Below are 14,415 nucleotides of genomic sequence, written 5' to 3'. Positions count from 1 at the left end.
CAGTGCCAGCTCACAGCGCACATTCAGCGCACAGTAGCAGAAATTCTATATTTTACAAAATTAAAGAAAGTTCCACTCGTTCAAAAATTATTTTAATTTTCTTTTTTTGTTGTTTTTCGCTCCATTGGCCCGCACTTATTGAGGACTCTCGGGCGCCCTCTGGCGTTTCGCGGTATATTTGCTATAGGGAGTAAGTGGAAGCTGCCAAAGCTCCCGGCAAAACAGCCGGGAGATCATGTGATGCACATGACACGTGACTGTAGCGGAAGGAAGGAACGCTGCAGCTGGGACTCAGAGCGGACTGGCGTTGCTTTTTGGACCACTGTGAGGACGCCGTTTCAGTATGTGGCTGGTAAACTTTACGTGCCTGACTGTTGTATGGACATGGTGCCATTGCCTGCACGCTGGAATGCTCTTTCCGCGGGAGTCTCCCACACGAGAGATAAAGGAACTTAATGGGCTCTGGACCTTCAGGGCAGACTTTTCTCAGAACAGGAACGCGGGTTTCGAGAAAGCCTGGTTCAAAAGACCGTTATCAGAGGTAATAACGTTACATACTCAGGATGAACAGCCAGCTTGCATGCATTTTGGGCGTGAATATGTTAGCTAGCTAGCTAAGTTAGCTACTTAGCCATGCCCTCCACATTTCTTTGATTTCTAAACTCTAGCTCGCTACTAAACTGGTTTTAGTTTCGCATCTAGATACCAAATAAAAGCCACGTTATGTAGCTAAAAACCATGACAGACATCTATGTAGGGGTGTCGTAGACATTTGCCATACTTGGAAGTATTGACATTTATAGCTATACTGCCAGATCTGTCATGGAAATGTTTTCACGTAGCGGTGTCACTGGCAGGGAACTCTAAGAAAACGGTCTACTCGACAATGCCAGTGTCTTATTTAAGGAACTGCAGTCCAGAGCATGCAGGGCCAAAGTCGTAGTGTGACAGAGCGGTGAAGCTGCTCCGTGTATGTTGCAACTTCCCGTTGCTTTGTCTTCCTGTCAGACAGGTCCTGTGATTGACATGCCTGTACCCTCCAGCTTCAACGACGTCCCTCAGGATGCTCAGATGCGGGATTTCATTGGCTGGGTGTGGTATGAAAGGGAAGTGTGGGTGCCCATGCGCTGGCTCCAGGACCAGAGCACTAGAATTGTGCTCAGGGTTGGAAGTGCTCACTATTATTCAGTGGTTGTAAGTACAGCAGAAGTGCTCACTATTATTCAGTGGTTGTAAGTACAGCAGAAGTGCTCACTATTATTCAGTGGTTGTAAGTACAGCAGAAGTGCTTACTATTATTCAGTGGTTGTAAGTACAGCAGATGTTTGGGGTTTTTTTCTGAGCAACACAGACTTCATATTCATCTAGCAGAGAATATTAACCTGAAAATTTACACTCCAGTAGGAGCACACTTAGGTTATGTGGGGTTGATTTTCTCCCTACAAGTCTATTATGCCTGGAATATGATTTAAAAGCGAACTCAAGAAGACTCCAATTCACATCCCCTCTTTCCCATGCTCACAGTGGGTGAATGGAGTGTTGGTGACCGAGCATGAGGGCGGCCATCTTCCTTTTGAGGCGGAGGTTGGCGCAGTGATCCGGAAAGATGCGGGCGTTCCATGTCGAATTACCATCGCTGTCAACAACACTCTGAGTCTGAACACTCTTCCACCAGGAACAATCCAGTACATGACTGACCACAGCAAGTAAGACCTGTTTAAGAGCATTTAATTAATAGACCCCATATAGCGCTAAATAATTAATCTAGCTCGTAAAAGTTGTGAGTGTAAAGAATGCAATTTTCAATTATATGAGATATAATGAGAAATAGTCCTGTGAAAAACAAAGTACACTCTTTTTGAATTCTTTGGTTTTACATATCAAGACACAAATCATCTGGTCCTTAGGAGGTTTTAAAACATAAATACAACCTCAGATGAACAACAATACACAAGATTCCAATGTGTCATTAACAAAAATGAAGCAAAAAATGGAGAAGCCATGTGTGAAAAATTAAGCACACCCCATGAACCAATGGCTTGTAGAACCACCATTAGCAGAAATAACTTGAAGTAATCATTTTCTGTGTGACTATCGGTCTCTCACATGATTCTGGAGGAATTGTGGCCCATTCTTCTTTAAAATGTTGCTTCAGTTCATTGATGTTTGTGGGCGTTTGTTTATACAAAGCTCTCTTAAGGTCCCACCACAGCATTTCAGTTGAGTCTTACATCAAGTTACGTAAGATCTACATGTGTACAAAGTTGTAAGTGCATGAAAGGTAGCATATGTGAAAAATGTTAATGTGTAAGAAACAAGCCAGAGTAATATGTTTTTTACAGACCTTTCGCGTAGTGGTTGGAAGAGTAAATATTTGCATGACATGAAACAAAACCTGTTTTTCCCCTTTTTTAGTAATGTCTTTACTGCCACCTTCGAACTTATGTGGGGGTACGGTGATGGTTTTGAACATTAAGTGAGAAGTACATTTTATGCCAGTGGTGTTTAAGGACGTGATAATCTCTGCCATGGTTTCTTCCTATGGATCATTGTGTGGTATGGCAGGGTGTCTGTTGTACCAAACAAACCATAATAAAATGTCCTGCCTTCTCAGTGGTGACAACTCAGTTTACCCAGGGCACTGGAACTTGACCTGGGCTACATTTCTATCTTAGTCCTGTCTCTTGTCCTGCAGTGGACAAGACTAGCAGGGTCAGAAGGTGGCATCGTGAGACATCTGGCAGGGGTTAGGGGTACCCTCTGTCTGTTGTTGGAACTATAACGCATCACAGCCAATCATTAGGCTCTTGATTACGATTTCTAAGTATTATTAATTATTGATAGTGGAGAAAGCAAGTACATTGTGAAATAAAGCCTTGAAATGCAAGTATGTTTTGTAATTGCCTGCACTTTAGTTTTATGGAAAGATCAAGTCACATGCATTTACTACTGAATGAGCAATAGGAATGTGGGTCTATGCAGGCTACATGAAATAAAAGTGTCATGGTAAGATTCATAGTGTTACACTTGCCAAGCCACGTGGCCGACTTTCTTAATATACATTAAAATAGGCATTTACAGCATTTAGCTGACACTTTTATCCAGAGCAACTTACAATTATGACTGAATACAACATGAGCAACTGAGTGTTAACAGCCTTGCTCAGGGGCACAACAGAGGCAACTTGGCAGTGGTGGAGCTTGAACTGGCAACCTTCTGTTTGTCAAGTACCCTAACCACTGAGCTACCACTGCCCCACATCGAACGATGAAACAACATCAAAAATACATGTCCTAAATTATGTACGTCACACTCTTAAAAGTGGTGTTAAGAAACCAACAATACCAATGCATACAATTTGTAGCTAAACGGAGGGAGAATCCATGATCCTGTAGTCAATTATGTGAAATGTAATGGAGGAATGTTTAAAAGACTTGGCTGAAATTGTACATTAGTGAAAGAAATCAAAATTTTTCAATTAATTCTCTAGGCAGTTTTGGGAGTTCCAGATTTAGCTGATGTTCTGATATTTGTTCTACTAACTCCCGAGTTAACAAATCTGGATTAGATGCTGAACCTGCTTTCTGGAATACCTCTTGGTCCTGTGGCTGCAAAACAAGCCCAAATCACCACCCATCCTTCACTGTCCTTGACAATTATGAGGTCTTTGCTGATATGCTGTTTCTGGTTTCTGCCAAACAGCTCCACTTTGTTCTCGTCTGTCCAAAGGACATTGTTTCACAAGTCGTGTGGTTTGTCCAGATGCAACTTTGCAAACTTAGTTTGTGCTGCCATGTTCTTTTTTTTTCTTTTTTCTTTTTTACAAAGAATAGGCTTTCTCCTGGCAAGCCTCCCAAACAAGCCGTACTTGAACGTGTAGTATGCTAACTGAGGTCTGTTGTGTGTGTGTGTGTGTGTGTGTCTGTGTGGGTGCAATTTTTCTGAGCATTGCACAGTCTGACTTTGGGGTGAGTTTCTGTTTCCACTTGTGAATCATCTTTCTCACTGTAGAATGATGGAGTTCAAATTGTTCAATCTGGAGTCGAGATTGATAGGCACCTTTAGGCTTCCCTAAGGTCATTGCTGAAGTCTTTTCTCCTTATAGACTTGTGTTAACACGCATCTAAACACTCCAGTCCAGCAAACTGCCACAGCTTCTGCCCACTCACTGATCAGTTAATCAAGGGCACCTGGCTGCTGCTGACCCTCTTCATTCCTACAGAAGCAGTATGGGTGTAGAAACATTGTGTGAAACATGTTTCAACATTTTGGCCTAGTTGTTTTTTGTTTTTTTTTAAGTAATGACATTGTGATTTGTCATGTGTTGTTCATCCAAGGTTGAGTTTCTTAAGTTTCTTCCTGCTAAGGAGCAGGTGATTTAAAAAAAAAAAATTTTTATGTCCTGATATATAAAACCATAGTATGCAAGGAGACTGTACTTTGTGTTTCACATGACCGTGTGTGTCACTCTGGGTAAGAGCATTTGCCAAAGGCTGGACATGTAAGTTATATTTGTGTTTCACTTACCAATTTTGTGACAAATTAATATTTTGTTTACATATTCTAATTTGCTTATGATGATTTTTCTAAACCAAACAACAACAAAACATATATGGATGTGAATGAAAAAAAGATTCCATTTGTTAAGCAGAATGGCATGTGGATATATTTATCCTGAGGATGCTGAGATTGCAGGAGCAATTGATTGCAGTACGGCCCACTGGTAAAGCTGCCGTTCCCAAGAGCTTCGTTAATAAAAGCTCCATGATGACGTTTTCATTAATAAAGGCTGTGATGACCTCTTCAATAATAAAGACTGTGTGTCGACCTCTTACTCAAGAGAATGTCTAACAATCAAAACAAAGAACCCACATTTTTATACATTTCTCAGAAGTGATTATGTATTCACCCCACCTTCTTTTACACATTAGTGTTTGCATTCACCATCACCATATCCAAACTATACATTAATCAACATATGCAAACTGATACTCAATACCCACACCAGTTGGAACCTGTTACCACCACATTCACAAGAGAAGACATCTCTTGACTTTAGCCTAAAGAAGATTGTTTTTCTATAGGGTCCTGAGCCTGGTGGAGAGGTCACATATCTTACCGTGAGGTCTACCAAAGGCTACCCAGGATCCTTTGCAGAAGCCTACAGAGGCCTCTGCCCTGTACGCAAATCATTCTGAAAGGACACAGAATCTCTATACTCCCTTATGTCTTCTGTTATTAATATGTCTAATGCAATGTTAAACCTCTTTTCCCTGTAAACGGTCTTATTACCTCAGCTCCGAGTCGACCTCCTCGTTAATAAAAGCTCCATGATGACCTATTTGTTAATAAAGACTCTGTGTTGCCCTCTTCATTAATAAATATTCCATGTTGATCTCTTCATTAATAAATATTCTGTGTTGACCTCTTTCTTTCCTTTTGATAACAGGTACCCACCAGGCTACTTCGTTCAAAACATCAACTTTGATTTCTTCAACTATGCAGGCATTCACCGATCGGTCTTACTCTACACGACTCCAGAGGCGTACATCGATGACATCACAGTGCAAACTACCTTTTTGGACAGTACAGGTGACAGACTACTTTTCTTCATGTCAGCGTGTTTTCATAAGTGGCAAAAAACCAAAAAACAATATCTAAGCGGGTTCCATAAAACTGCCCTTTTTTAAAATCCGTTTCAATATGCCAGAACTGTGACATTTGAGCTCTGCCACTGCCTGTCTCACACCCCCAGTGAAGGTCAGCACAGTCAGTGGTTTTATGATGTGTTGCAGGGATTGTGAATTACAGCGTGGCTGTGGTGGGCAGCGACCGGCCCACTGTGAAGGTGGCGCTCGTGGGTAAAGACGGGCGATGTGTGGCCACTGCTAACGGAACCACGGGCATTCTCAAAGTGGCAGAGGTCAACCTGTGGTGGCCTTACCTGATGCATGACAACCCAGGCTACCTGTACTCAATGGAGGTGAGGGTGAATGTATGCTGTTTGTGTTGGCGGAGTTAAAAAAAAAAAAGGGGGGGGGGGGGGTTGCACGTTCCATGCTGCACAACCTGACACAGCAGTTTCTCGGACATGGTTTAAACCCAGTCCCAATCAAACTTGGACTTTTGGGGGCACTGAACGATTGATGACCTCTGTGTTATGTTTATTTAAACATTAGCTGCATCACTGCCAGAACAATTTTGCCAAGCAAAGATGATTTATAAATAACGTTTAAAATGTGTGGTTCTCTGTATTTGTTCTTTGATGTTCTTGGCCTATATACAAACATTCAGAGTAATGGTGGCTTAGTGTCAGCACTTTTACTCTCAGATGCCTGATTGGTTTGGACCCTGGTCCCCCTCAGGTTCAGCTCACAGCTGAAAGCGGAGACAAGGACAGTTATGCACTGCCAGTGGGCGTTCGCACCGTGAACGTCACCGAGTCCAAGTTCCTCATCAACAGCAAGCCCTTCTACTTCCACGGAGTCAACAAGCACGAGGACTCGGACGTGAGTACTAGCAGGGAGCAGCAGAGCTGCTGTGAAAGACCCATCAGGTGATCGCAGGCAACTGGCCTGCAACCTACTGAGATGCCTAGTGCCAGTTCCTCATGACATTGTGTGTTTACCTTTGTTTTTAACATGGAGAATAAGATGTTAAAATGGGTCTATGGCTATGCTTCTGCCAACAAGAGGGGGAAAGGATGACTGCCTCTTTCTCTGGACAGCCTCGAGCGTAAACATTTGCACTTGTGCCATAGATTCGAGGGAAAGGTTTTGATTGGCCTCTCATCGTGAAAGATTTCAACCTGCTGAAGTGGATGGGTGCCAACTCTTTCCGCACCAGCCACTACCCGTATGCTGAGGAGATCCTGGACGTGGCCGACCGCCTTGGCATCGTGGTCATAGACGAGTGCCCAGGAGTGGGCATCAAAGACATGTATGCTTGAAAGCCATTTTTACAACTACAGTAGACTAAGCTCTTTAAATCAGTGGCCAGCTTAATGCTTGGTTATGGTCCTAATTTTCCTCTTTGCTTGCATCTGTGCAGGTTATTAATGATCTGAATTCTGATTGTTATGCTTACTGTTGGCTAAAGTGTACTCAGACATGTATGGCATCATATATGTACTGCAGTGTATATAACTATATTTTGACTGTGTATTTGTGAACCATTTGGCTTTTAAGGCTGACTGACCATAAATGGATTTTTCAAGGGTATCTGATTTTGTCTGTCTGTCTGTCTGTCTGTCTGTCTGTCTGTCTGTCTGTCTGTCTGTCTGTCTGTCTGTCTGTCTGTCTGTCTGTCTGTCTGTCTGTCTGTCTGTCTGTCTGTCTGTCTGTCTGTCTGTCTGTCTGTCTGTCTGTCTGTCTGTCTGTGCGTGCGTGCGTGCGTGCGTGCGTGCGTGCGTGCGTGCACACTCTTCAGACGCAGCTTTGACCCAATCTCCCTGGACCATCACCTCGTTGTCATGGAGGAGTTGGTGAGGCGGGATAAAAACCACCCCTCTGTGGTCATGTGGTCTGTGGCCAATGAGCCGGCTGCTGAGATGCCTCCAGCAGGCCCCTATTTCAAGTAAGAAAACAAAAGACACACATGCACACTACAAAGAGAGCGCTGTCTAACTGAATAATGTTGAACCAAATCTGAGGAAATGGTAGTTGGACACAGACTCCCATTTGCTGCATGCACACACGTAACAAAGAAAGGTCTCCCCTTAACACCTAACAAGGAAAGGTCTACCCTTAACACCCACATTTCATTGGAAGATTAAGAATGTTTCACCACAAACACATGCCAGGGAATGAGCAGTGAACAGTCTACAGAGGGCAGTCATGTCCCAGACCTTTTATACACTAAATGGTATAAGAAAAGGTTTGTGGCTACCTAATAGCACTTATTCTAGTCAGATACGTGTTCAGTCAGGTACTTGTTTTCCTATGTGGTTTGCACTGCCAGATTTGAAAGTGGTATGTCAGGTGTAGGAGGTGTGTAGTCCTGGACTTGTTTGGGTTCACTGACTGTAGGAATGCACTCAGGTATAATGCACTCATCAAAAATGAAGCCTATTGTTCACACAAAAGGGGTGGAACACAAATAACAGAATCACATGACACAAATAACGGAGTCACATGACACCACAGAGGACTCGGCCTCCTTTACTAGCTACAGTCCCACGTGTGACCAAACTGGCCGTGCTCACAAAAATCCGTGTCATTTTGAACGACTGCATCTTCACTCGTACTCCAGAGCTGGCATGAGAAACAGACAATTAAACACCAGGCTGGCGTTTCACGTGTGTTTCAGAGGAACACGGGTCATGCTTCGCCAATCTTACAAACAGCATCAAACAAATCCCACAGCATTCATATCCATCCCTTCTGTTCTGAATCAATTACGTGTTTGCGTTTTATATAGTTTTGTTACGGAAAGCTATTCATTCATTTTCATATTTAAGCTTTTCAGATAAATTTTGAATCTGAACTTTCTTCAAGGGACCACAGTGTAAATGTGTTATAACCTGTTTTTGTTCTCAGCTTCTTTCTTTATTTTTCCAGGCAGCTTATATCTCATACAAAGTCTCTGGATTCAAGACCTGTGACATTCATTACAGACAGTAACTATTCCAGAGACCAAGGGGTGAGTCTCACTTCACTGAAGTGCACAGCATTACATTTAACATGTTGTTTACTTTTCAGCTTTTAAACTGTTCAAATGATTTAGGAACATTTACCATTTCATTCTCACAATAACTTTTGTAGCTTTTGCGGTCTATATTATAAGCACAGCTGCAGAGTATTTTATGGTCAGGGCCTAAACATTAATCTCTTATCATGGAAGACATAGGCTTTGCATTGCGTCACACCTTCCTCAGTGCACCAATAGTCACGGTTTAATCAGGAGCAATATTTGGAGTCAGTCTGCTGGGGGTTTACTCTGTGGACGCATCAGATGACGATCTGATCGCTGGCTTTGCCAGCAGGCCCATTGTTCACTTCCTTGTGCTGCTGCGTGAGTTTTCCAGGGCTCAGGAGGTCCTGAAGTCTTTCCTGTAAATCAGGACCCTTTTCAGACTAGACCATGACCTATTTGCAGCGCCTGCGCAGACGTCGTCTCAGGAATTCATCTCGGAAACACTCGGACTTGAATGAGTGTATTAGCACTGTGTGGCTGGAACCGTTTCTGTCCTACAGGGAAGCATTGCCATTGTGGGTCTATAACTGTAACATTACGTAATCTAACGGCATGCACAGTGTTTGCTTTTCCTCTTTGTGTATGCGGCCGTGTGTTTTTTGTGTGCTTTAGCACTGTGTGTGTGTTCAGTGTGTAAATGAATAGTTTTTTTTTCCCCTTTTCCCAAACGTATTGAAGCCTTTCTGAATGCCATGTGTCACTTTGGACACATTTGTTGTTGCAGAACAATGACTATTGTTGTTCAGAGCTTTTCATTACACACACACACACACACACACACACACACACACCAGAGCTCTTGTAACCTCAACACGAGCTCACCCCAGTCTCGGGTATTTCAGCAACGCGTAAGGTTACAACATATTTAGGAATTCTCAGCAACTTCAGCACTCAGCAGTTTGAAGCATGCACATTGAAGTATACACTTCCTTAAATTACCTACTGGGTTTGTACAGATGCTTGAAAGGTTTAAAATGGTCCGATTCCTAAAGGAGTGTTTTGGGGAAATGGTTTAAGTGGGGGCCTTTGTTCTCTCTCTCTCTCTCTCTCTCTCTCTCTCTCTCTCTCTCTCTCTCTCTCTCTCTCTCTCTCTCTCTCTCTCTCTCTCTCTCTCTCTCTCTCTCTCTCTCTCTCTCTCTCTCTCTCTCTCTCTCTCTCTCTCTCTCTCTCTCTCTCTCTCTCTCTCTCTCAGGCTCCCTACGTAGACGTCATCTGTGTGAACAGCTACTTCTCCTGGTACCATGACCCTGGCCACCTGGAGGTCATCTCCATCCAGCTTCACAGTCAGTTTGATGATTGGTACAGAAAGTACCAGAAACCCATTATACAAAGCGAGTATGGGGCAGACGCCGTGCCTGGACTGCACAGTGTAAGTAGGTCTCCCCCTATCCTACAGACAAGAAATTTCCATTTCTGTTTCTTTTGCTTCGTAGGCTGATGGCCACAACATTGTTTTGGAGTGGAACTTGTAGTCAAAATTTATAATATCAGTACTGCAGTGTTTGTAAAAATTGTGCCAAATACGCAAAACTCTTAGTGTTGCCCTCAGCCTCCTCTATTGTGCCCAAATGTTCCACGTCCAGCACCAGGACCGTGCACAGTAGGGCTAGGTCGGGCCTACCCTGTTAGCATGTTAAACTGCACACTTACACTTCCCATACAGGATCCCCCGACCATGTTCACTGAGGAGTACCAGAAGACCGTCCTACAGAACTACCACAAAGTGTTCGACCAGAAGAGGAAGGAGTTTGTCGTGGGAGAGCTCATCTGGAACTTTGCTGACTTCATGACGGCTCAGGGTCAGAATGGCAAATCGCCATTTTCTCCAATGTTACCACCTCTCTTAAATCACTAGCTTGACTCCATAAGCTTATTAGAGGACAGTGTGTTTGGAGTATTTAATATAAAGCTAAATTTAAATAGAACTTTGGTCTGATTGTCCTGGCCCAGATTAAACTTAGTCTTAGCCCAGATTAAACCTAGTCTTAAATTGTCCGTGGGGATTTATTATGGAAAGTTATTTTTAGACTAGACCTATTTAGAGTAGATGTTGGCCTTGAATCTGATCTGCATGAGTCTTTTTCAGGCTGGTCCAATGCGTGTCACTTTGAAATAAAGATGGTTTTGGTAGTGGAGTGCTAAGTGGAAACTAACTACATTCTCAGCCATAAGTACCATAATCTGTGGAGGCTTGTATGTAGTGTGGAAAGGCCAGCTAGGCTGGTTAAAAGTAAGACACAAAGTGAAAGGAAATCCTGTGAACAAAGTTAGAATTCCAGAATAGGAATGTCATGGTAGACAGTGTATGTGCACACACCCAACCTGTAGGCAGATTGGTATTACACAATTGTACAGTAACCAGCACAAAATGACAATGGACTTCTCTCGCGCTCTCTCTCTCTCTCTCTCTCTCTCTCTCTCTCTCTCTCTCTCTCTCTCTCACACTCTCTCTCTCTCTCTCTCTCTCTCACTCATTCACTCACTCACACACACACACACAAGCATGTAGCTAGGGTGGTATTCCAGTTATTTATCATACGTGATTATACATTCTGTATTTATGTGTATGAGAGAAAGTGGCCTTTTCCATGATGCATGGGTGTGCCCATGTATGTTAGAGTACAAAAGGGAATGACATGACTTATTAAAACTTCACATAAAGGCTTAAATTCAGTCATTACCATATTAATCATCAGTTTTTTTTCTCATAAACAGGACTTTTTAAACCACTTCTGTCAATTCAGACTTTTCAAATCTTTCCTAGAAGTCTAAACATCTAAGAATTTTGCTCACATTTACCTTTTCAATTTTGACAAGGTTGATGAAAATTACAGTCCAGTCTAAAAGGAGTCAAACCAAATATAGAACATCTCCTGTTTCTCGAGTCATTAAGTCCCTCTTACCATGGAATAGTTGAGACTGTGCACTCTGCATTTTTGTCCACCTGCTCACTGAACACGAGTATCGAGTTACTACAGCTGAAAGGGACACACACATTAATCGCTAGCCAACATGTATAACGGGTGACTGATCAACCACGAAGGAGATGCTTATTTGTAACCCCATTCTCTCCCTGCAGGCATTACTCGGGTGGTGGGTAACAAGAAGGGAATGTTCACTCGTCAGCGCCAACCCAAAACAGGGGCCTTCCTCCTGAGAGAGCGCTACTGGAGGATAGCCAATGAGACAGGTGTTCTGCCCACATGGGCAAAGTACCCCTGCCAGTGAGTCTCGCTACCTAGCGGGCTAGAAGTGTGAACAGTGCAAACCGAATCTGTTAAAAATCCACCTTGTGCCTTCTGTGCGTGAAATAAAAGAATGGTTACGTGAACAATTTACACATCACGCCAGATGGACTTGATCTGCCAAGACTTGTTTGATGTCCGAATTTTACTTCTTGAGGTTTATAATGTAGCTACAGTGCTAACGTAGCTATAAGGAAATACTTATGCCCGCCATCGTGCAAAGCGCGTGACGGTCATCCTTGAACTGCGGCATGTTACTTATTGACAAACTGAAAAGATTTTCTGGTTTGTGGCTGAGAAAACCCAATGCACTGCGAAATCATCAAACATAGCCATCCGTCTGACAACGCATCCACTACGTCTACTGCATTGAAAATTCATGCATGCCTTACTTGTCTGTATGAAAACCCACATTTAAAATCAGTACATTTATACTGTTTACATCATTCCAGCTCCTCCACACACCCACTTTGTTCACTTCCCAAATGGCAAATGTCACTGAGACTGCATTTCACATGTAAACATTCTGCACTCTTCTTATGTGTATATAATCGCCTGGTTTCTTGATGCTGCACAAATCAAAGTACAAATGTCCAAGTTAATTTCATCTTTTGTTTTGTGATGAAAAAATCTTTTATTTAAATTTAAATTTAATTCATTTGAGAACTTGAAATACATCAAATGAGTGCATGAATAAAGTGAAGCAGGTGTGGGTTTTGTGATTTTTGTAACCTCGATTTAGTATTTCTTGACCATATTTAACTTGTATGCACAATTTAGTACATTGTGCACCCTAATAAATATATATTCCTTTCATGGCCTCTTGAGGGCTCCATAGTGGAGGGTGTATGCTACTTTTATTGGATATGTTTAGTCTCAAGGCTCCAGTGCAAAACTACAGAAACAAAATTGAGATGACAGACAGTTGTCTTAGCAGATCAACTCTTTTTGGTTTAAAAATCACTCTAAATGTGATTTTTCATCAAACTATTCTTTAATAAGGACCAATTTTTAAATGACACTTTTGGCTGCTGTTAATTCTGTTTTTAATTTTGTTTTGAATTCAGGGACAATCTTTTTCTGAGCGCAACAGCTCAAATGCCTGATCAGAATGCTGGAGGGCTGTGCGTGCTACAGGGAAGGTTACAACACTACTAACACATTTAGGGCTGCTTTTAAATAGCACATCTTGCACGTTCTCAGTATGTGCCCCTTATTGAAAACAGGCTTTTTTTTTTTTTTTTTTTTACAAAGGTAGACACCTTTCTGCCCCATTGTAATACAGCTAAAGGAAAATCCAGAGGAAACCTCCATTCCCAGTACTCATTTCTCAGTTCTGTCCGTCAGCCTTTGTAGAGCCAAGCTCAGGTTCACTCATTATCATGGCACAAGGGCCGTGCGTCGTGAACTCCTTTCGTGGAGGTTTGCTTCTCTTTCTGATTTGACTAGCTTTGTAGTTTGTGGTACAATCATTGAGGTTGACATCTAGGATGGGAGGGGAACTGTACCGGGGCCAGCATCAAAACCAGGACACGTATGAGACCTATCAGGGGCGCGCTTTGTTTTGAGAGCATGAGGGAGCTTGTCTGTGATGTCCTTGCATCCTTTTGTGTTTGAGACATTCTAAACATCTCTGGCATTCCATCTCCTATCACCGAGTTTTCAGAGCCTGAAGGAAAAAAAAAAAAGTTCTTGGAGCTGTTAGTTTTAAACACAGAATAACAGAAGAAACGCAAAGTGTTCGTTGCATGTTAGTTTTAAAGCCGAGAATTCTGTATAGAGCCGTACACATTTTGGGGAATAGATGATGTTGATTTCACCTGTGTACTGAAACAGATCTTTTCTCACCGTTTCACATTTACTCTGGTAATTCAGGCTTAAAAATATATAGAAAGACCTACTAATGCTTATAAGGTTTTCCCCTAATTTGATTCTCAACTGTTATGTTTTCTCACATTCACTCACTGCAGTTTGTCATTCTAGTTGAACCAGTTCAGACAGCCTGTATGGCGAACGCTGTTTTCCTCTGCAATGTTAAGTGCTGTTTCACTGTGTCAAGGACTTGCGTGGTTCCATAGTTACATGGTAATGGCTGTAAAACTGATGGTGGTAGGCAGATCTACTGAAAACTACATACGGTTACAGGATTTACACCATAGTCAATGAATTTGGTATAAATAGCTTTGGACATATACAGGGGTTTTGTGTCTTATTGTACAAAATTGTAATGTACAACATGTTTTGTACAACTTGATGCATCTGTTTTGGACTTTAAAAATAAAGATCTAATTCTTGTTTGTCCTAAGCATTGTGCTGTAATACTGTACCAAGCTTACCTCCAGTATTTTATATATGCCTGGTAGGAAAAGAGTCCTACTGATGTTTTAGCGCATAGTGTTCTTATCTAGCGAAGAGAAGGGGCCTCGTATGAAAACGTTTACAAACGGATCTGGGTTGTGGCAACTTATTCCAAATC

General features: G+C 42.3%; 1 protein-coding gene across 1 annotated transcript; it reads left to right on the top strand.

Annotated features, from left to right (window-relative positions):
• The first annotated feature begins 252 nt into the window (after window positions 1–252).
• Window positions 253–14,244, top strand: gusb (glucuronidase, beta). The gene is made up of 12 exons (XM_027010261.3): window positions 253–541; window positions 1,009–1,194; window positions 1,525–1,706; window positions 5,450–5,592; window positions 5,796–5,983; window positions 6,366–6,509; window positions 6,761–6,939; window positions 7,429–7,575; window positions 8,559–8,640; window positions 9,887–10,063; window positions 10,358–10,493; window positions 11,774–14,244. The coding sequence occupies exons 1-12, from the start codon at window positions 344–346 to the stop codon at window positions 11,920–11,922; spliced, it is 1,911 nt and encodes a 636-aa protein (XP_026866062.3). The 5' UTR covers window positions 253–343; the 3' UTR covers window positions 11,923–14,244.
• Window positions 14,245–14,415: the final 171 nt, after the last annotated feature.

The sequence above is a fragment of the Electrophorus electricus genome, chromosome 8 (assembly GCF_041902795.1).
Source record: "Electrophorus electricus isolate QZ-2024a chromosome 8, ASM4190279v1, whole genome shotgun sequence".
NCBI classification, from domain to species: domain Eukaryota; kingdom Metazoa; phylum Chordata; class Actinopteri; order Gymnotiformes; family Gymnotidae; genus Electrophorus; species Electrophorus electricus.
The sequence above is the reverse complement of the archived record's forward strand: the minus strand, read 5'-3'. Positions and strand labels throughout refer to the sequence as shown.

What these genes read in the sequence shown, in the direction of transcription:
- gusb (XM_027010261.3), top strand. Translation starts at nt 344, where the DNA reads ATGTGGCTGGTAAACTTTACGTGCCTGACTGTTGTATGGACATGGTGC. An exon ending in CTCACTATTATTCAGTGGTT is followed by an intron (nt 1,195 to 1,524) that starts GTAAGTACAGCA and finishes CCATGCTCACAG; the next exon opens with TGGGTGAATGGAGTGTTGGT. An exon ending in ACTATTCCAGAGACCAAGGG is followed by an intron (nt 8,641 to 9,886) that starts GTGAGTCTCACT and finishes TCTCTCTCTCAG; the next exon opens with GCTCCCTACGTAGACGTCAT.